The following is a 20,401-nucleotide window of genomic DNA, read 5'->3' on the forward strand; positions in this document are numbered from 1 at the left end:
TCCATCGTGAGTGAAGAAGAGCGGGCTTCGCGACTGCGCAGTAGAGTTGCTCTGTCGCCTCGGTGAGGAGTGAGACGCGATGGCGGGGCCCGCGTGGATGTCCAAGGTGAGCGTCGGGAGGGCGGCGGCAGCGTGGATCCGGTGGGCTTGATGCGGAGGAGGCCCGCGCGTGGCATGTGAGCAGCCCGCCTAGGGAGGGCCGCGCTGGAGGGGGATGACAAGGACAAGGGGATGCGCGGCCCTGCTCCCCGCGGTACCCCAGGCCGGAGCCCAGGCCCCGCGCAGATCTGGACTGTCCGAGATCGGACCCACTTCGCGCTGACTGCTGGGCCTCCTCGGGTTCCTTTGGCCGGGCCGGGTCACTTCGCAGGCCTCGCACTCGGGGCAGGCGAGCTCCCGTGGGCGACCCCAGGCTGCTTCCTGCCAGATTTCCCCGCCCCTGCCAGGCACTCGCCCGTCTGCCCCTGCGGCTCTGCCCCCTTCGAAGGACATAGGCACCTTCAACCGTAGAATTGCCATCTGAGCCCTTGTACAGGAAAACCAGCAGCTCTTCCACCTTTTTAGTGAGGATCTGTGATCTGAAGAGCTTCCGCGACCCTGACAGCTGGGATGCCAGGGCGCCGCAGGGCTCAGACCGCGTCTTTTCGGCTTCTTAGTTTCTGGGTGGCGCTCACTCGCGCCCTTAGAGGTCATCCTCAAGGTTACGCAGAAAGTCGGTGTCAGACCTAGAGGAACCCAGAGGACTGTGGCATTTGGGTTTTCCTGGTTCTGAGTCCCGTTCTGCCTGCTCTGGGACCAAGGTCACACCACAGGTTATAAGCATGGGAGGAGAAATAGAAATAGGCTCAGGTTTCCTGGTGCTGGTCAAGAAAAGCCCCCTAGAAATCTACCATAAAGATCTTAATTCTTTTTCCTGTAGATTTTAATTCTCTTTTTCCTTTGTTTTGAGTTTAAAGTGAGGTCTACATGCTCTGTTATTTGGTGGAGAAAGGTCTACACTGGGATGTAGGAGTCTTAGTTTTAAATCCTGACGGTGCAACTAAGTGGCTGTGTGACCCTGAACAAATTACTTAACATCTCTGAGCCTTAATATGTCCATGCGTAAAATATCCATACTTGCTTCGCAGAATTGTTTGACCTTAAATTTTAAAAACGTGAAATCACCTGGTTCCTGCAGAAGGAACACATGCCTGAAGCTTTCCTAAGGGATTATCAGGGGATTTATTTTGCAGTCATCATGCAGACCAAGTTACTAAGGGTTTATTCCGTAACTGGGTTCTGCTTGGTACCTCTTCAGATCTGGATTTGTGTGTGATGATGACTGTGATGTCACATTTGCTCCTGAAGGGGAAGCAGCTTGTGTGTCACTGTCTCAACAGAAGTCATTCCCTTAATCACTGAGCTTACACTCTTAGCTCTTCATTCAACTGTGGTAGGTATGTGAAGCCTTCAGAGGAGGGACTAAAGCCTTCCTTCTAACTGTTGATAATCAAAGCACTAGTCAATTTGTTTTGCCTTTAGGGCGGTCTGTCTACAAGAAAAAAAATCACGTGAGAGCCCTTTGGGGCGTGGAATCAGAAGAGGAGGGAGGTTCTCCTCTGGCATGGACTTCCTGTGGGGACTTTGGACAGTCCACTGACCTCTGTGGGGCCACTTTCTCCCTTTAGAGATTGGAGCCGGAGGTGCCTCAAAGATACCTTAGGAGGAAAATCCATTGTTTGACCTGAGAAAGTATAGTTTCTTTCTACCTTCAACGTCTTTTGACAATTACCTTCATAAAATTGCCTTTGGAGTACTTATAGTACTTAAGTTCTCAAAGCAAAAGGTCATCTGAATGCTGGATTTAGATTTTCAGATCTGAGGTAGTGTGCCACATTGAGCTAATACATGAGAAAGTATTACTTGAAAATTCCCGAATATCTGTGCCTCTTAATGCACGTGGTTTAATTTTGTGCGTGACCTTTCTTTGTTGACATTAATATAGGTCTCTCGGCTGCTGGGGGCATTTCACAACCCAAAACAGGTGACCAGAGGTTTTGCTGGTGGTGTGAGTATAATTACATCTTTTATTTTTTCCTATTAGAAGTTTCTCAAGAAAGGTGCTCTAACATGTTACATGTAGCCTTTTTATCTGCATTTATTTAAAATTAGGGAAAATTGGCCATACTTATATTGTACATTTAAATTATTGGCTAACATGCAGAAATCATTAGGTCACATTTAAAAGAATTATATTACAGCTGGCTGTGTAAGCCTGTAACATTAATATCTGGAAAGAGCCTTGTTAAAAATAGATAGAAATTTCCCTTGAGCCTGTTATTTTGTTTCAGTCTCATTTTGGTAAGACAGTTTTTTCTTCAAAACGACTCCACGTTGAGAAAAAAATCATTGAGAAGCTTCAAAACCTGCTTTGCATTTTTATTTTGTGAGCGTCCCTAAAAACGGTAGATTGGCTGCCAAATAGAAGCGTCTCAAACATCTGTAACTCCTGCAGGCTGAATGCTTTCCTTCCGCAGCCTTTACAGGCTGTCATGTCCGTGTCTGTTTCTCATGAAATCCACTGCTTTTGGAACTCAAGAGTTCTGTGCTTTAAAAGCTGATACCACATTTTTAGAGCATTCTAAAACTGTGGGTCAGTGACTCCTCCTATATACTTTTATTTTAGCCTTCTTGCAGAATCTGGTTTGGATTTCATGATTTCTATGCTCCCATACCGTATTATTCTATGTGGCATCTATAAGGCTAAAGCATATGGTTTTTTTCATTTACTTTCTCTCCTGTAGTATAAAGTAGGGTTTTTTGGGGTGGCCTGATGGCATTTATTGCAACATGTTGGGAGAACAGGAAGGAGCAGCCAGAGGTTCTGGGCTCTGCTCCTGCAAAGATGCAGAGCCGGCCGGCACTTGCAGCTGAAGGACAGTGAAGCGAGCATTTTACACGCGTTTCGGAAAGCCGATGGAATGATCATTGCACTCTGCTGTGACTTAGTTTTCAGGCTATCCATTTAAAAAAAAAAATATTAGCCTGGTGGGGAGGGGAGTACATTTGAAAGAAATATGAAGATAAACGAATTTTCCAAAAGATTTCTTCAGTCGTACAGAAAAACTGACTCGGTCCACCTGCTCAGGGAGTATCACTGGAAGGCAAAAGACCAGGGAAACTTGAACCAGTGATTTAAAAAGTAGCACAGGCAGCTGGAACTGGAAAAGGCCAAGGACCTTGTCTGGGCCAAACCTGCCGGTGGAGGAATGTCTGCAACACTGACATATAGTTTCTAAGTGGAGAGAGTCTGAATATTATCTTAACTAATTTAAATTCTCTCATCATTTCCCTTCAAACATTTTTATCTCTACATTTGAAATGCTGGCTTCATTTACTTTGGAGCTTTGAAATAAATCATTGCAGTTACTTTATAAATACACTTGTCACTCTGAGTGTAACTCAGACTTTGCAGGTATGATTACATGAGCTATTCTCATTGGTTCCGAGTCAACTTTGCTGAGTTTATTTCAATTACATTTGCCATTAAGGAGCCAGTTATATAGCGGAACTCAGAAAACCAGAGACTCTCTCTTACTGTGAAGCCTCGTCTTCTCCAAGACTTGCTTTCGGAAGTGGTCGAAAAGTGTTGGATGAGACAGACCTGGTTTGCGTGAGACAATCAGCTGTCCGGGACCCCAGTGGAGGGAAAAGCACTTGTCTTCGTAGAAGCCCACCGTTTTAGGGAGAGAACACTGTTGAAAGCATTTTGCTCTCTCTGCTTTTACAGACTTAAAGAAATATCAATATCAATATCAGTCTGGTAGTTTATTTTTGTTTTATCTGAAGACTGTCACTGGAGTTGTTTTTGTAACTCTGAGCTCAGCTACAGAGTAGAATTGTGGAGTCTCTTGAATCTTGCCTTTTTCGATGAGCCTGGGGGAGCGAGGTCTGGTTTTTTAATGGCATTTGGGTTTTCTGGAAACTCACCCCCTCCCAACACATATAAAGTGGGTTTCTTTGTCAATGATACTCTTTTTTAAACCTTCAAAAATCAATTCTTACTGTCGTCTTCGATGATTTCTCATATTCAGGTTCAGACAGTAACTTTAATTCCAGGAGATGGTATTGGCCCTGAGATTTCAGCCTCGGTTATGAAGATTTTTGATGCTGCCAAAGTAAGTGGACTTTAAACATACCTTAAAGAGCAATTTGTAGAAGAGTTTCTTAGCCTGTGGGAGTCCATGGCCTCTTAGGACGAATCGTTTGCATTTGCATGGAGCTGGTATGGTCTGCTCATCTTCACGATTTTAAGTGGAACATCGGGGTTTGCCACTGTCACTGTGTTGGTGTCTTAAGCCACATCAGCACCAGTTCTGCGCAAAGTGATGGGAGCAGAACCGAGGTCTCTGTGGATCTCAGTCCTGCCTCGACTTTTAGGTCTTCCGGCCTGGCCAAGTCGCCTGCCTACCGCCTTCTGTCTTCCTGCCCCAGAGAACAGAATCGCTGTTTCAAAACACTGTATGGCAGATTTTGAAAGGTTAGCAGAAATTCTGGTGTGGTATTATCATCAAGTGTGAGGTATTCTTCTAACAGCCCAGCTTTCATTTTGTTTGGGAAAATCAGGAAACTTGAACCAGTTTTCACATGATGCTTTATTATTGCTGTTCATAGCTGCAGGTGATAAATGTGGAAGAGTAAATTAGTGGTGGTTAATGATACCAACAGGTATAAGTTGAGGAATGCAATTTATTTAAAATACACATTGTTTTTTGCGTGACCTTGGAAATAGAACTCCTGCAGAGGAAGTGATGCTGGTCCAGGAGCAGTGCAGTGGAAACGGGCTCGTTCCCTGCACTGTTCACGAGGCACGCGTCTTGCTCTGCCCTGACTCCAGCACACTCGGTGTGCCAGCAGCCAGACGTGTGTGCGCCTGCGTGCTGAAGGATGTGGGTGGGAAGAAAGGATGACGCTGTGGTTTATGCCTTCAAACTGCTGCCTTTGTAGGTTACGCAGTATAGCTTTCTTTTTTCACAGCTTACTGAGGGATAATTCACATACTGGACAGTTCACCATTTAAACTGTACAATTTAACGGTTTTTAGTACATTCATCGAGTTATGCAACCCTCACCACAATCTAATTTTAGAATATTTTCATCACCCAGAAAGAAACCCCATATCCAACAGCAGCCGCTCCCTGTTTGCCAACTCTCTCACCCTACTCCTGCATCACCAGCCCATGCAACCACTAACCTACTTTGTCTCCATAGATTTGCTCCGTCTGTTTCATGTGAATAGAAGCTTATGATAAACAGTCTTTTATGGCTGGCTTACTTCACTTAGCATCGTGTTTTCCCGGTGCATCCATGTATCAGTTTTGTGTAACATCTCTACAAACTGTACTTCTCTGCTGATGATCATATTCTAATTATAGCCACGTTAAGCGCTGTGGAAAACTGGAGTGGGCAGGTGGCAGCTAGGGGCCTGACTGGACGGGGTGGACCGTCCCTCAGGGCAGGCTAGAGAACGACATCTGTCCTCGAATGCCAGGGACTTTCTGGACCTTCATGGAGTGCGTTTTCACCACTCACACCAAAGATGAGAAAGTGTGTTGGTGATGGTGTGGGACTGTCACTCATGTCACCTTTCCCCACACTGTGCTCTGCGGTGTGGCGTCCAGGCGCCCATTCAGTGGGAGGAGCGGAATGTCACTGCCATCCAAGGGCCGGGAGGAAAGTGGATGATCCCTCCGGAAGCCAAGGAGTCCATGGACAAGAACAAGATGGGCCTGAAAGGTAACTGAAGGGGGCACGGTGCTGATTTCTGCTCTCGGCCTAGTGTTTTTGAATGATTATGCATTTAAGCTAAATACAGCTAGCCTCCGGTGAAGCCACGCAGTCATAGTAAGATGCTGTGTTTTCATTTTGGGACATATGTTCCGCAGTGAAAATAGAGTATTCCTGGCTAATGTCAAATGTACTTTAGTCAATACATACTTAAGGTCATGATTCAAAGTCCTAGCACATGGGAGGCTTTAAGTCCAGACAGATCACATTTGAATTTCATTTCTGCCACATATTTCCTGGGAGGCCTGCACGAATTTCTTACTCCTGGTTTTGAAAAAGAATTTTGTTTGTTCCTCTCAAGTGACAGTGACAGAGTTGATACTTCATGGGATGATGGTGAGGATTAGATCATGTCACGCTTGGTCCTCAGCCATGAGGTGCTCAGGGAACGTTCCAGAAAGCTCCCTTGAGGAGATCCTTTTGTCAGTTGGATCTGAGGGACGGCTACAGTCTGAGGCAGAACACGTGTACAAGGAAGCCTGGGGGCAGGGTCAGTGGGCACTGAAGGGCTACCGAGGGTGACCAGCCAGGACGGACTCGCCCACGGCGAAGAGAACATTCAGCTCACAAACAGAGCAGCTATCTGCCCTTTCAAGCGACTTGCTCTTTTGTGAAAGTGTCTCTTAGTTCATGAAGCAGGTATGTTAAAGGAGGGGTCCTAAATACAATTCTGATGGAAAATTAAAACCAAAAAATTGCAATTTTAAACAAACCTTGTGTACTTGTGTTTATAAAGAAGAGAAGACCCTATTGTCATCTGGGTGTTCTTTCTCACAGGCCCTTTGAAGACCCCAATAGCTGCTGGTCACCCCTCCATGAACTTATTGCTGCGTAAAACCTTTGACCTCTATGCAAATGTCCGACCGTGTGTCTCCATCGAAGGCTATAAAACCCCTTACACTGACGTAAATATCGTCACCATTCGAGAGAACACGGAAGGAGAGTACAGTGGAATCGAGCATGTGGTAAGTTCATTTCCGATACTTGTTATGCTCAGTTGGGTTGCTTCCCATGCACTCGGGCAGTTGTTTACATTCCCAGTGAAAAGAACTCCGGAGGCAGTCCGCTGCGGCCTGAGGTGTGGGCGCTTGTCTTGGCCCTGGGTCTCTGGGCCATGTGCTCCCATGGGTGCTCGGAAAACGGCACGGGGCTGGGGACACACCCTCTGTGTGAACTTTGAATCCTGGCTTCACAGGGGTCCTCTTGGGCAGTGATCATCTCTGAACCTCAGTTTTCCTCATCTGTGCAATGAGGCTTCCGGTGCCGACCTACCTCATAGGGCTGGATCAACATTCACCCCACTGGCACACCGTATGCGTGATGCTAGCCACGGTTGCTGGTGCTCTGTGAGCATGCCCCTGACGATACAGTTCATACAGCCATCCAGTGCCAGGATGTTGCCACCCCCTTCCCAGCAAGGCAGGACTTCCTGTCTGGACTTCCTTCTTTCAGATCGTGGACGGCGTTGTGCAGAGTATCAAGCTCATCACCGAGGAGGCGAGCAGGCGCATCGCAGAGTTCGCCTTTGAGTATGCCCGGAACAACCACCGGAGCAACGTCACCGCCGTGCACAAAGCCAACATCATGTGAGTGCCTGTGGGCCCAGCACCCCGTCATGCTTTGTGGGGGAGCAGTGGGGTTTACTTTCTTCTGTCCGGCTTGTGCACTGATTCCTGGTGTCTCCAAAAAACACCCCGTGTGACGGTGAGAGGGTCAGGCACTTCTCTTGTCACAGCCTCCTACTTTTATATGCCTCCATGGGTGAGTGAGTGGAACAGGTTTGGGGTGGGGGCTGGTTGGGAATGCAGGTCCAAGAGAAGGAAGCTGCAGGGTCTGGAACCCCCGCAGGAGTGTTTGTGGGACGGTCACGTGCTCAGGGGCACGGCAGTAATCAGCGCTCACAGTGGTCGCCCTCGCGGGTGCACGATTCTAGCCCGTGAAGTTCTCCTCAGCCCCCGCGGTTAAAGGCCATCGTGAATGTGGGAAGAAACAGGTTTCCTGACCTAAGAACGTGTTGAGCATGTAAAAAGAGTCAAACCATTCCAATAATTCAGTCAACCTTTTAAAGCGATTTTAGCATTTTCTTATAAATACGTATTTCTTCATTTGTCCTGGGTAACACCACTACCTAAGAAGTAATTTTACTGTAATTGAAATCACACATCTTGGCTTTCGAAACTTACTTTACTTCTCTGATTTGATGCTTTTCTTTCTGCAAGTTTTTGCTTTCAACAATTTTTATTTGATTAAATACAGGCGAATGTCAGATGGGCTTTTTCTGCAAAAATGCAGGGAAGTTGCAGAAAACTGTAAAGACATTAAATTTAACGAGATGTACCTCGACACAGTGTGTCTGAACGTAAGTGTGCGTTCCTGCTGGCCTGCTCCTTTCCGTGGCGCGCGGTGTGTCTGTCTGCTGTGCAGGTTTGATAGCTGAATGCACACGTGCGTTTCTTGTAGATGGTCCAAGATCCGTCCCAGTTTGATGTTCTTGTTATGCCAAATTTGTACGGAGACATCCTGAGGTAAGTCTGGTTGCCCCCTTGTAGTCTGTAGTATTTTTTATAAAGGTCCGAAAATGAATCGTTGTTTGCTCTGGGACGTGAGCTGAGCTGTAACAGTTTAGGGAGTGGTCTCATGATTACACGTGGGTGGGCTATTCCCCATTTCTGGGCCGTCTCCGCTCCCTCATCGCTAGTTCTGTGCAGTCTTCCTGTGTTTTATTGGTTGACCTCGATGTTTTCTATATCACTAGGTAGGTGGGTGGTCATTTTTGTAACTTTTGATGTAATTTCAGACTTACAGAAAAGTAGCAAGAATGGTACACAGAATTCCTGTGTACTCAGCACCTCCATTCCCCAGATGTCAGCATTTTACCACTTTTACTGCATTTGTCCCTCTCTTTACACACTCACACTCATACTGTTGGCCAAATGGTGATTTTCTGAGTCCATCAGTCCTTACATTCCTTACTTGGTGCTCTGCCCCGGGACAAGCTTTCCCCCGTCTCGTGTGTGTCTGTGTCGGTCAGTGGGGACTCGTGTCTTTTGTCCAGCACTGCACACGCCACCATCATTCATGTGGAGACTGGGGTTGTCTGGACCTGGCCAAGGGCATCCCTCTGAGCTGTTGCTTAGCGCCTGGCACGGTCACACGCTCCAGGATCATCCCGATGTCCCTAACCTAGTCCTGGGATCGGCCACTTCTCCAAGGGGTCCGGTTCCTTTCAGTGGAGGGTGATATTTGAAAGTGGAAGTCTGGGTGCTGGGTGAGACGTTTTAGTTTTCAAACCCACACTCCTGATGTTCTTTGCCCCCAGTGACCTGTGTGCGGGACTGATTGGAGGTCTCGGTGTGACACCAAGTGGCAACATTGGCGCCAACGGGGTCGCGATCTTTGAGTCGGTAAGGACCCTGCTGACATGCAAAGCAGAAATCGGCCAGAATGGCACGAGAATGCAGGAGGGGTGATCTGCTCAAATGTGTTAGAACTTTTGAGTTTTTCCAGCTGTTAGAAGAAAATAGTTTTTTTAATACAGTTTTTTTTAACATAAGCATGGTTCATTCATTCCCCTGTTTGTATGGTATCCTTCATATTTAAACTTCCTCAGTTGAAATATTTCACTGAAAGCTGGCAGAGAAAGGTAGTCCGTAGTTTTGAAGTTTCTGGAAACAGTTACTTTCGCCCTTCATTTTTCTGCGGCTCTGTTGCCAGACCTGTGCCTGATGAGCTGGGCGCAGCTGCGTTAAGCGACTGCGCCCGCTGGTCCAGAGAGAGGACCGAGAGCCCCACGGCCCTGACTGCGCCGCCTTTCCCCGAGGCAGGTTCACGGGACGGCCCCGGACATCGCCGGCAAGGACATGGCCAACCCTACGGCCCTGCTGCTCAGCGCGGTGATGATGCTGCGCCACATGGGGCTGTTTGAGCACGCCGCGCGGATCGAGGCGGCCTGCTTCGCCACCATTAAGGATGGGAAGGTACCGTCGTGGTGGGGCTGGCCTCCTGCGTGTCTCCCACGGTTTCACCGGAAAGGGCTGAGAGGCGGGGAGTGAGCCGTGGGGAGAGCGGAGGGTCCCCAGTCAGAGCTGGTCCGGGCCCAGGTGTCGCGTGGCTGGCAGTGTGATCGCGGCCAAGGCCCTCACCTTTGTCCACGCGGCTTTTTTCTCCCCCCAACAAAAGTCTGTGGTGTACCTTTTAAGATGTGAAGCATAAAGAAACTGAGGAATAGGATGAGGTCCTGGCCTCCAGGAGCTGGGAGCCAGCAGCAGACACAGGCGCAGCTGTGTCTGAGACACCGTGGTGTCACTTGTACCAGGTGCGTCTGAACTAGAAAGTGTTAGCAATGGCTGATTTAACCCAGTCCTTACATGCTGGTCTTTGTATATGTCGTCTCAGCAAATCTTTATTACTCTGTGAGGTAGGTCCTACAGTGAATTCCGTTTTACAGATGAGGAAACTGAGGCACAGAGAGATCAGTGAATTTGTCAAAGGTCTCACAGCTTCGTATGGTAGAGCTGGGGTTCCCACCCAGTCCGGGTGAGAACCTGGGTGCCCACCAAGCTTCCCTGTTTCCACAAGCACCTGTGGCCCTGGAAGGGTTGCGGTGGGTTACTCTGACCAAGGGAGCATGAAGGAGGGGTGCTGCTGACTTCTTACAGGAAATCCCAGCCTGTTTTTAACAGCCCAGTGGTCCTATTGAAGGGCGTATGATTTCACTTGTTTTTTCTGGCTGTATTTGTGAATTTAACCTATTCACAAATAGCCGAGCAGAGGGGTGGCAATTACCCAGCAGGCCCTTCTAATTGAGCAGGACACGGTGATGCAAGGTCAGTGTCTGGAGGTCAGTTTGGGGGTGCAAAGAAGAGAAGCTGGAAGAGAGCAGAGTGGATGCATGGCAGAATTTCCTGCCTATAGAGGGAAGTTTAGTAGTTAGTGATTTAAATTACCTTAGTGTTTGTTTCCCGGCCTCTAAAAACAGATCAAAATATGTCTTAAGCTTTTTCAACTTCAGAAATTCCCCATGGGATTTATGGTTCCCTCGCTTAGATATTAAATGTCCATCGTCAGACGTTTTCCTGGGACTCTGCCATCCTCCTGGGGTAGGCAGATGTGGTGAGGGGGCTGGCTTTGGAATGAACTAACAGCGGCTGGGCAGCCTGCTCAGCTGGTGTCTTACCACGCTTTAAACAAAAATATCCTTGCTTTGGTTTACTATGAGATACATTTTTCCTTTTGCTTTTTCCTTTTCTCAGAGCTTAACAAAAGATTTGGGAGGCAATGCAAAATGCTCAGACTTCACACAGGAAATCTGTCACCGAGTGAAAGACTTAGATTAAGGCTTTACAGACGGCATCTGCATCAGTCCCCGCTACCGAAGCCACGTGAAGCTGCGTGAGAACACGTTCCATTCCGAGGGCACTGGGTCTCCTAGCTTCTGCCGGTGCACCTGTCGGTCTGGCCTTTCAACAAAGTCTGCAGAGGACGCAGGTGATGTCCCTAGGTGTGCTTTCAAAGGACTTTTCCAAGTGCTTGTTTTATTTATTAATGTCTATTTGGTATACATTTTTTGTAAACTCTTAAGTGGACTGTATCATTTGCCATTGTTAACCATTTTACACTTCAGTTAAAACCATTTTCCTCAAAACAGTTACCATATTCTGTAAATATGGTACAGAATTAATAAGAGAAAACATCTAACTTTCTAAAGAAAAATTGTCATTAGTTTATGAAAAATTTAATAGAAATAAAACAGAATATTGACATAATGGCACGAGATGACATTCTTAAATGAATGGGCACCAGAGAGACTTCCTAGGAAAGTTCACCTCACAAACTGACTATGGTGTATTTCTTTATGATGTGGAAAATTAAGACAGATTTGTCCTTTATATGAATTACTGACTGAATAAAGACTTCAGATCCAAGAAATACGAGAGAGATAACTTTTTTAATAAGGGATGGTAAGACATTGGCTACAAAGACACAGCTACGCTGTTCAACTATTTTGTTACCTTGAACCTTTCATGAAGGGAGGGGCCGAACTTCCTTTTCACTCGACACGCACTAAGCACCCTGGGTNGGGGGGGGGGGGGGGGGGGGGGGGGGGGGGGGCAACTGACAGTCGGGCATGGTGGCTGACCCGTGTGTGGTCACACTTGTGCAGCACGTGTGTCCCCTCCAGCTGGTCCTGCCGAAAGGACCAGGACCACACTCCCCCCAAGCCCCCCCCGGGAAGAGGCCAGGCTGCAGACCGCAGATGTGGCCTCAGCCGGGTCACAGCCCCTGCCCTCAGGCACCACTCCCTGGCAGCATGGTTTTTCTTCAGCCTCAGGTGCTGAGTCCCTGTTCTCATAGGCACTCTTTGGCCCCAAGCCAAAGGCAACTCATGTCCCTTGTTCCTCGTGTAATGACACAAACCTGAGGCTTTGCATAATGGGCCCAGGTCACGGGCTGTCTTAACGACAGGTATCGCTGCCTGGGCGCTTTTTAAGGCTTGTAACTAGACTTGCAATCTCACACTTATTTTCCTGTTTCAGATGTTGCTTCCTCTGTTTTGTTGAAATCTGTGAATTAGTCTTGTGTTCACACTAATAAAGAATTCCAGAACTGACTGAGATGTGTGCTGTCTCAAGGTCCAGGGCTCAGCCCCAGGCTAGGAGTGGCTGTTCCGCAGTAGGGCTCTGAGGCGGGGGCGGCCCTCCCACGCCCTCGGTGCACAGCCTTGTAGGTGAACACCCGCCACCGTCTGCGCTGGTCCCACCTGCTCAACCAACCAGAAAAGCCACGTACTTGTTGACGGTTGTTAAAAGTTTAATATCCGAATTGCACATTAAATACAAACTGGCAGCAGCAGTCCTACGAAGCAGCATGTCAGTAGGCGCGTGTTGGGGACGGCCTAGGTGTGGAGTGGCCGGTGGCCGGTCCAGCACGTTCCAGGGTGAGCGAGTTACAGCCACTGTCCTGGTGGCACCTGCAGTAACATGAGCTGACTCCCCCCACCCCCACCCCCACACACAGCCTCCTGCTGGCAGGCTGCTCAGTGAGCTACTGGCTCATAAATTCTACCTGGAACTAAAGCCATAAAGTACCAGGCCTTCAGTTCTGGAAGGAGAACTGGTCTCCCATCACCCGAACAAAGTGGCACTTAAAACTACGTGCACGAGAAGCTGCTTGGAATTGCTGGCCATTGTTGGCACGAGACCTGGGAAGTGTAGGTGCTGGTGCCATACCTGACCTGAGACCTAACAGACCTGCCGGAAGCCCTGTGCCCAGACCGAAGAGGGGGTGGATCAGGTCCCTCAGGGAGGCCCACCGGCTTCAGGAAGGAGGAGGCCTTCCCATTACTTATTCTGCTCTGGGTAGAAGGAATCGATGACGTCTTTATACTTCTCCAGAACTGTGAATCGCCTCAGCTTCATCGTGGGACCTAAAGCAGATGGGAAAGCATGAGTGCAAGAGGCCTCTGAGAAATCTGAGGCACGTGGTCAAGAGCCAGACTTGCTGAGCCTTGTAACTTGCTGACCTTAACTCTCTGACTGCCTGGGAGGGGGTGGGGGCGCCTGGCCGAGACGCCTTGGCTTTCCCTCAGCAAGTTGCAAGGATTAAGCTGGACGCACGGGCAGCCAGCCTCTGAGTTGGCCCTCCATGACCCCTCCACCGGCACTTCACAGAATGGTTACAACAGACCAGCTTCTCTCCCGGATGTGATGTGAGCCACCTCCACCTTACCCTCGACCTGCACCTATTTCCGATCTCGATGCATTTTCTGTGCTGTCCTTTGAATGAAGAAATGACTCAAACAACCCAAACTGCAAGATTATCTAGGCTCTGCTCCGGGCGCTGAGGACTGCTGCTCCGGGGCCCTGCGGCTGCTATGCTGTGAGCATGCATGCAGCTGTCTCGAGGCCTGAGGTCTGGCCAACAGCCACGGACATGGAGCCCTTCGAGCTCCAGGGGGCTGCTGCCCAGCCAACACTTGCTGTAACCTGAGACACCCTGAGCTGGAACCACCCAGTCTAGCTGCCTGGATTTCTGACCCACAGGAATTAGGAGCGGTGCTATTTTAAACTGCTAAACTTGGGGGTACTCTGTTACACAACAGTAACTAACGTGCAAGTCACACCTGCACTCAGGGGAAGTGCGTGTGCTGCTGGACGCTGTGCTCTCCGACTGCCTGGGATGGGGCGGGGGCGCCTGGCCCAGAGGCCTCAGCTCTCCCTCAGGAGCGAGGGTGAAGATGGCTCAGACCCGAGGTACTGGGCAGCAAGAAGTCCACTTTGTGCTAACTCACTCTGAACTGGAGCGCTCAGAGTCAGAGTCCCTTCTCTCAGCACTGTGGAGAGAGGACTTGCGTCTGGCTGATGTTCCAGACCTGACGGCAGCTCAGTGTCACTGTGTCTGGGGTCAGCCTCAAGCGGTCCAAGGGAGCCCCGCCCCTCCCCCTGGGCCGTGAGAACACCCCAAGTTGCCACAAGACACTCCACGCCCCCAGCTGAGGCTGCACCGGAGTCCCTCTGGTTCTGTGCGCCACGGTCCAGAAGGGCTTCACCACCGTCCCTGCCAGATGAGGTGGCATCACAGGAGGTCATGGTGGCCTTACCCCCTAGAGACAGGGGGCTCCACCCCAACCACCAGCAGGGCCTCTATGTCTGCCAGGTGGCCCCGTAGTTACCTCAGGGGACAGTGGCCCCGGAGTCAAAGCAAAGTCACATGTCACATGTTCAAAATGACACATTGCAGCACAGTCCATGCCCTGGGCAGTGCCCTCCCTCGTGAAGGGCCGTCAGGGACCTCTGCTCACCACGGCTGCTGCTTGACAGGCAGCTCCCAGGCCCGGCCCGGCCCGGCCCTGTCTTCCCACATAGCACCTGGGCCCTGGGAAAGGAAGCCAGAGCAAACCTACCCAGCTCTCCACCTGAGATGGAGAAGTCCCTCTCGAGAATGGCCCACTTGCGGATGTGGTAGGGTCGGGCGGCAGCCTGACTGTTCACCCTCTGGATGCCCTCTTCGATGGCCTGGTACACGGCCTCGTCCTTGCTCCCCACGATCTCGGACACCGTGGTGGCGTTGCTGCCCACGCGCTGGCAGAACTCCACGGCTTGCTTGGTCAGCTGATCGGTGGGCTCAGAGGTGTCTGGGTCCAGAGTGCACTGCGAACCAGAGACGGGGTCAGCTCCACGCCCCACCGCTCAGGATGCGGCCTGGGCTCGGAGGAGCGAGCCTGCAGCTGTCCAGCAGGTGGATCATGTAAGCTGCAGTTCTGGGGTGCGACTACCACCCTGACTGTGGTGAAAAGAATGGAGGCCTGAGACTCAGGCCCCGGGTGACGACACCCCAAACACTGCCCCGCAGGCCACGCTCCTGCTGAGCAGACTGTGTTGGGAACACAAAGACAGCTGTGGCAGCGGGCTGCTGACTGCGCCTGTGGGGGCAGCAGGCATGTCCCCACGGGCAGCTGCCCCTCGGTGCCGCAGCACTGCCTGCCCCAGAACGAGGTTCTGTCTGAACGTGGCTTCACTTGGGACAGACCCGCAGACACACCTTCAAGGTGAGCAGCATGGACAGGAACTTCCTCTGGTCCCCGATCAGCATGGCGCTGCTGATGATGGGCAGCTCCGTCTTCACGGCCTCCTCGATGGGCACCGGCGGCACGTTCTCCCCACCGGCCGTGATGATTAGTTCTGGGGAGGCAAGGCCAGGCCCCGGGTGAATCTGGACACAAGCCCCGGCCACAGCCCACAGGCTAGAGCCGTGGGCAGCTCCGTTAGCCATTCGGGGAGGCCAGAGGTGCCCCTCTGTGTGGGGAGCAGCAGCACCCCCAGAAAGCCCCTCGCACCTGCTGGGGACGGCACGGGGGCGGTGCCCGAAGACAAACGCTCACCCGGGGCTCACTCTCCTGTGCGCACCGGCTGAGGCTCTCTGCCTGCTCCAACACCTACCGGACCCAGGTCCTCGCTGACCCTCCTACCTCACCCACCTCTGCTGAGTGACCATGCCCCGCCCCTCGTACAGCACTCACCATGGGCAGACTCTGTGCGGAGAGCCACGTGTAACAGCTCACCGAACCCTCGCTGCCTACACAGAAGCAGGGACTCTTCCCGTTTCTGACAGGGGTCAGGGGCACGGAGAACTTGTCCACGGTCACACGGTCACACAGCAGAGCTGGTGCAAGGGCAGTGTGGTGCCCCACCCTGCGACCTCTCCCCTTGCGGACACCTGCCCTCGGGACACCTTGTCCTTCCCTCCCAGCAGGCTGTCTCCTCTGCAAGGCCAGCTCGGCCACCTCCTTCTCGAAGCCTGTGCGACCCTCCCATCCTCACTAACTCTTTCTCCAAGCTCTCCCGCACCCGCCCGTCCACGGCCCACTGTTTCATCCACATGCATAGTGGGTGCCGTGTGCAGGGCCGGGAGCCGGGCTCTCAGCACAGTGGTCTGTTTGCAGAGTGACGGCTTACGTCCAGGCTGTGACGCCAGGGCATTTCATAAACACAGCCTGACTGATGCAGCTGCGCTGTGCTCCTGCCCCCACGTCTGTCTAATTCAAGAAAGATGAGCTGGCCCCATTCTGTGCACAGGTCCTGTGTTGGCCTCGGGCACAGAATGGAGCAAGACACCTGGCCAGGTGGATATTATTAGATCACTGGAGTGAAGTCAGCAAACCCCTTCCACAGAGGAGTCCCAGCTTCCTCCCTGGGAAAGCCAACTTCTCTCCGTGAGGAATTTCCTGGAGGTTTCATGCTCTAAAATTTCATGTTCAAGTTGTGTTCTACTCTACATCACATCCATGTTTCATGTGAAAACACGTATTTATGCCTTTACGTTTCCTGGGAAGGCTGGCCTTGCTTGTCTGGGAGTCTGAATCCCAGCAGCACCGTCTACCAGCTGGGTGCCCTCGGACACCTGGGCACCCTCTTTGGTGACCTGGGCTAATAATCACGTCTGCCCCATAGAAGCCAAGGGCGAGGAACGTGGCAGCCATCCAGATGGCGGCGCCCAAGGACTCCCTGCTTGTCCAGGTGCTGGTGGCCGGGGAGCCCTCCCCCACCTTTCAGTCGTCCTGTGATGTAGAGGAAGCCGTCGTCATCCAGGCGGCCGAGGTCGCCGGTGTGCAGCCAGCCGTCAGCGTCAATGGCCTCACGTGTCTTGTCCTCCATGTTCAAGTAGCCCATAAAGACGGTGCGGCCCCACACGCAAATCTCACCGGTGCCCTCCAAGTCCTGGTTCACTAGCTTCACCCGGCAGCCAGGCAACACCTTGCCAGAGCTGAGGGTATGGGCCCGGAGGCCTGGTCAGAGGGGGCCGGTTCCTCCAGCCCGGGGTCAGCCCCCTGAGAGCCTGGGATCCCCAACTTCTCTGTTTCCACTGATGCCCACACGGTGCCTCCTAGGCCTTTCTGTTTTAACAGGGGACCCAGAACTGAGGAATGTGGCCATTTGAGAGTTTTCAGAGGAACGAATGAATGAACGGGTGTCCCTCATGGGACAACTTGAGGCTCCGTGACAGGCAAGCAGGGAAGGGAGTATTTAAGCCCAACAGGTGGTCCTTCGCTTCACCCCCAGACCCAACTGTCCTCTTTGCCCCTCGGGGAGGCTGGCCTGTCCCTGCCCTCTGACCCCAAGTGGGGCCTCGGCTATCAGTGATGCTGGGACACTTGTCACACCCTCCCCACAGGAGTGGGTATGAAGGGGAATTCCTCCGTCAGAGCCCTGCTCCTGGATCCAGGGCCCGTTAGTCGGCTTCCCACCACAGACTGCGGGACACCGGCAGAGACCCCTGCCACGAGACTGAGGCCTGGCCAGGGGCCCAGGCCCTGGGGCTAGTCAGCAGGTGGCACCGAGGGGCGTGACAAGGGAGTGTGCGCTCGGGCACTGGCCCAGGCGCACCTGCACGGCCGGTAGTTGCAGGGGCTGGACATAAAGTGAGGGCCCGAGGTCTCGCTGAGGCCATAGCCCGAGTACAGGCGGATGTTGAGGCCCAGGAAGAAGTGCTGTGTCTCCACAGTCATTGGGGCGGCTCCGTAGAAGCACTTCTGACACCGGGAGAAGCCCAGCGCCTGGCGGACCTTGGCCAGCACCAGGTAATCTGCCAGTCTGGCTGTGAAGGGCTTCAGGTCGCTGGTGGAGGAAGGAAGACGGGACACAGAGAAACCCACATGTGAACAGGGTGGGCCATTCAGTGGTGCACACTGGCCTGGCCATTCTCTGTTCTGTTGGTTGGTGCCAACACCGAACCCCTCACTACATGTTTTAAACACTGGCCCTGCCTACGACACACATGCCCACACAGATGTGTGTGCTTGTGCTTGTGTGTGCAAATAAGTCTTCAGCCCAGAATTCAGGCAGAGTCAGCTGTGCACGGGCACACATGCACACAGAACACATGTGCCAAGACTGGAAGCACACAGGCATGGACACACCTGCACAGGCATGTGTGAGCCCATCTGAAACCCATGACAGGGGTGTCATGCACATTCACGCCATGTGCATGTGACATGACATGGAGGCGCAGACACATGGACACCAGTCTCATGAGACACGATGCACTTTCACAGGCTGCCTGAGGAAACATCTGGAAAAGGTGCCTAAACCAGAAGAGGCCAGGTCTGCGCCCCTGCCCCTCCCACAGCACTGGGGACAGTTTAAGGGGTGACTGAGAGACAGCAGGAGAGATCTGAGCGGTCACTTGAAGGCTGGAAAAGCCCATCACTGTGGCCCCTGCTCTGGCCACCTGCTGAGGTCAGGAGCTGCTCCCCGGGAGGTGAACGCACCTGGGGCAACAAGTCAGTCCTCCCAGAACCCAGAGAGTCCTGTGGGGCCTGGGGAGAGGAAGGGGCTTCAGCCCAGCCACAGCCGGGGCCTCTGCTCAGGCTCCGGGCCAGAGAGGCCTGCCCTAGCAGATCCTTGGTTGCACACCGGGGTGTGACCCAGCCCTCCGTACCTGCCCGGGCAGGTGAGGTTCTGCTCCAACATCACCGACATTGCCCACAGTAGCATCTTGCGCCGGATGAAGCCAGACTGAGCCACGGCCTCCTGGATGCGCTCCATGGTCTTCTCCCACACGCGAGGCACCCCCATGTGGGACGTAGGCTCCACCTCCCGCAGCGTGTCCACCAGGCTCCCCTGCTCACCGCCAGAGGGAGAGAGGCCTCCTGGTTCAGGGCCAGCAGGGCAAGGAGGCCCTGTCACCAGGGTCACCCCACACACAGGTGTGCGCACAGGTGTGCTGCCAGCTGCAACTCAACAGCCATGGGTTTGCTGCTTTCTCTGCCAACAGAACCCTGGTGTAGCCCTGATACTTCCTAAGTCCCGCGTGGTAACTCCTCCCTGGCTAACCCAAAGTCGGGTGGGCCTGACTTCCCACCCCACTAGGCAGTGACTGGTTCAGGAGTGGACATGTGACCCCATTTGGGCCAGTGAGATGCCAGGTGGGGACAAGTCCACTGCAGGTGGGTGGAGGGCACTTCTGGGAAAGTCCTTATGGTTAAACAAGGATCCAAAGAACAGGTGCAGCTGCTCAGGCAGATGCAGGGCAGGCAGTGGCCATCTGCGACCATCGTGACCTTCCGAGGACGGCTGTCCCAATGGCACTGGGCCCCCCGGAGCCACTCCCGCCCGACTTTCCTTCAGGCAGTGCCATCCGTTTCCCTTCCTGTGGGGCCACTGAAGGCTGTGCTGCTGCACCCAGAAGAATCCCGACTGGCAGGTGCACGCCCAGGGCCCTGGCACACATGCTCGGCACCCACGGGGGCACGGGGCAGGCTGACCTGTAGGGCGTCGGGCTCGGCAAAGCAGACCTGGGCCCCCCACTGGGGGCCCGTCCACAGGTCATAGATCTGGGCGGCAATGTGGCTGAGGGGCAGGTAGCTGACCACCACCTCCAACGGCTGGATGCTGCCGGCCTGGCTGCCGTGCCGGCCCGTCCACGTGATCTGGAGGAGGCATGGGCGGGCCTGGCAGTGTCCACCTGCCAGACCTGGACGTGCTCACAAGTGCAGGTACCCGGGGGCTTGGGCTATTTCTCTGGGGCACCCTGGGGTGTTTGTCCTCCTGGGCGTCTCTGGGACAAACCTCCAGGGACAGATTCCCTCCCTTCGCTGGGTTCCATCTGGATCACAGAGGCACCCCTGCTCCCCGAGCTGCGGGCCAGGGGAACCTCCCCGGGGGCTGCTGGGGGCCACTACCCGGATCCAGGGCAGCCCAGCCCACCCAGGACGGGGTGCTGGCCCTACGTTGTCCTGACTCAGCATCACGCCCTTGGGTGTGCCCGTGGTGCCGGACGTGTAGACGAGCACGCAGCACTGGTTGGGCTGCTGGGCATTGATGACGGCGTCCAGGTCCTCCTCAGGCACCTGCTCCCCCAGCTCCATGAACTCCTCCATCTACGGCCGGAGGGTGAGAGCAGGCCCTCCGGGTCAGCGGTGCAGGCCCAGATGGGCCCCGCCGGGCGCCCAGGCCTTCTGCCCGTACCGTGTACACGCTGGCCATCTTCTCCGCAGGGGGTTCTCGGTAGGTCACTACTGCCTTCAGGTGGGGCAGGCTTCTCCAGATCTGTGTCGGCAGGAAAAATACATGGAGTT

General features: G+C 52.9%; 2 protein-coding genes across 5 annotated transcripts in view; one reads left to right on the forward strand and one right to left on the reverse strand.

Moving 5' to 3' along the window:
- On the forward strand, positions 1-12,433 carry IDH3A (isocitrate dehydrogenase (NAD(+)) 3 catalytic subunit alpha). Its single transcript, XM_037053431.1, has 11 exons — positions 1-106; positions 1,985-2,047; positions 4,074-4,157; positions 5,661-5,775; positions 6,604-6,791; positions 7,279-7,412; positions 8,083-8,185; positions 8,287-8,351; positions 9,146-9,230; positions 9,651-9,803; positions 11,079-12,433. The coding sequence occupies exons 1-11, from the start codon at positions 80-82 to the stop codon at positions 11,160-11,162; spliced, it is 1,101 nt and encodes a 366-aa protein (XP_036909326.1). The 5' UTR covers positions 1-79; the 3' UTR covers positions 11,163-12,433.
- The window catches only part of ACSBG1 (acyl-CoA synthetase bubblegum family member 1), a 27,026-nt gene continuing 18,302 nt past the window's right edge, over positions 11,678-20,401 (reverse strand). For all 4 annotated transcript variants that reach the window (XM_037053426.1, XM_037053429.1, XM_037053427.1 and 1 more), the window contains 9 exons: positions 20,292-20,372; positions 20,054-20,203; positions 19,589-19,753; positions 18,763-18,944; positions 17,709-17,939; positions 16,871-17,088; positions 15,367-15,506; positions 14,729-14,975; positions 11,678-13,252 (listed from right to left, as the gene is read on the reverse strand). In XM_037053426.1, the coding sequence (XP_036909321.1) occupies positions 13,167-13,252; positions 14,729-14,975; positions 15,367-15,506; positions 16,871-17,088; positions 17,709-17,939; positions 18,763-18,944; positions 19,589-19,753; positions 20,054-20,203; positions 20,292-20,372 (1,500 nt within the window). In that variant the 3' untranslated portion in view covers positions 11,678-13,166. The remainder of the gene's footprint in view (positions 13,253-14,728; positions 14,976-15,366; positions 15,507-16,870; positions 17,089-17,708; positions 17,940-18,762; positions 18,945-19,588; positions 19,754-20,053; positions 20,204-20,291; positions 20,373-20,401) is intronic.

The sequence above is a fragment of the Sturnira hondurensis genome, unplaced genomic scaffold (genome assembly GCF_014824575.4).
Source record: "Sturnira hondurensis isolate 20B ecotype Veracruz unplaced genomic scaffold, ASM1482457v3 Scaffold0007865, whole genome shotgun sequence".
NCBI classification, from domain to species: domain Eukaryota; kingdom Metazoa; phylum Chordata; class Mammalia; order Chiroptera; family Phyllostomidae; genus Sturnira; species Sturnira hondurensis.

Excerpts from the sequence above, each read along its gene's own strand:
- IDH3A (XM_037053431.1), top strand. The coding sequence starts at position 80 with ATGGCGGGGCCCGCGTGGATGTCCAAG. Across the intron at positions 5,776-6,603 it reads GAACAAGATGGGCCTGAAAG|GCCCTTTGAAGACCCCAATA; the intron begins GTAACTGAAGGG and ends TCTTTCTCACAG. Across the intron at positions 7,413-8,082 it reads GTGCACAAAGCCAACATCAT|GCGAATGTCAGATGGGCTTT; the intron begins GTGAGTGCCTGT and ends GATTAAATACAG.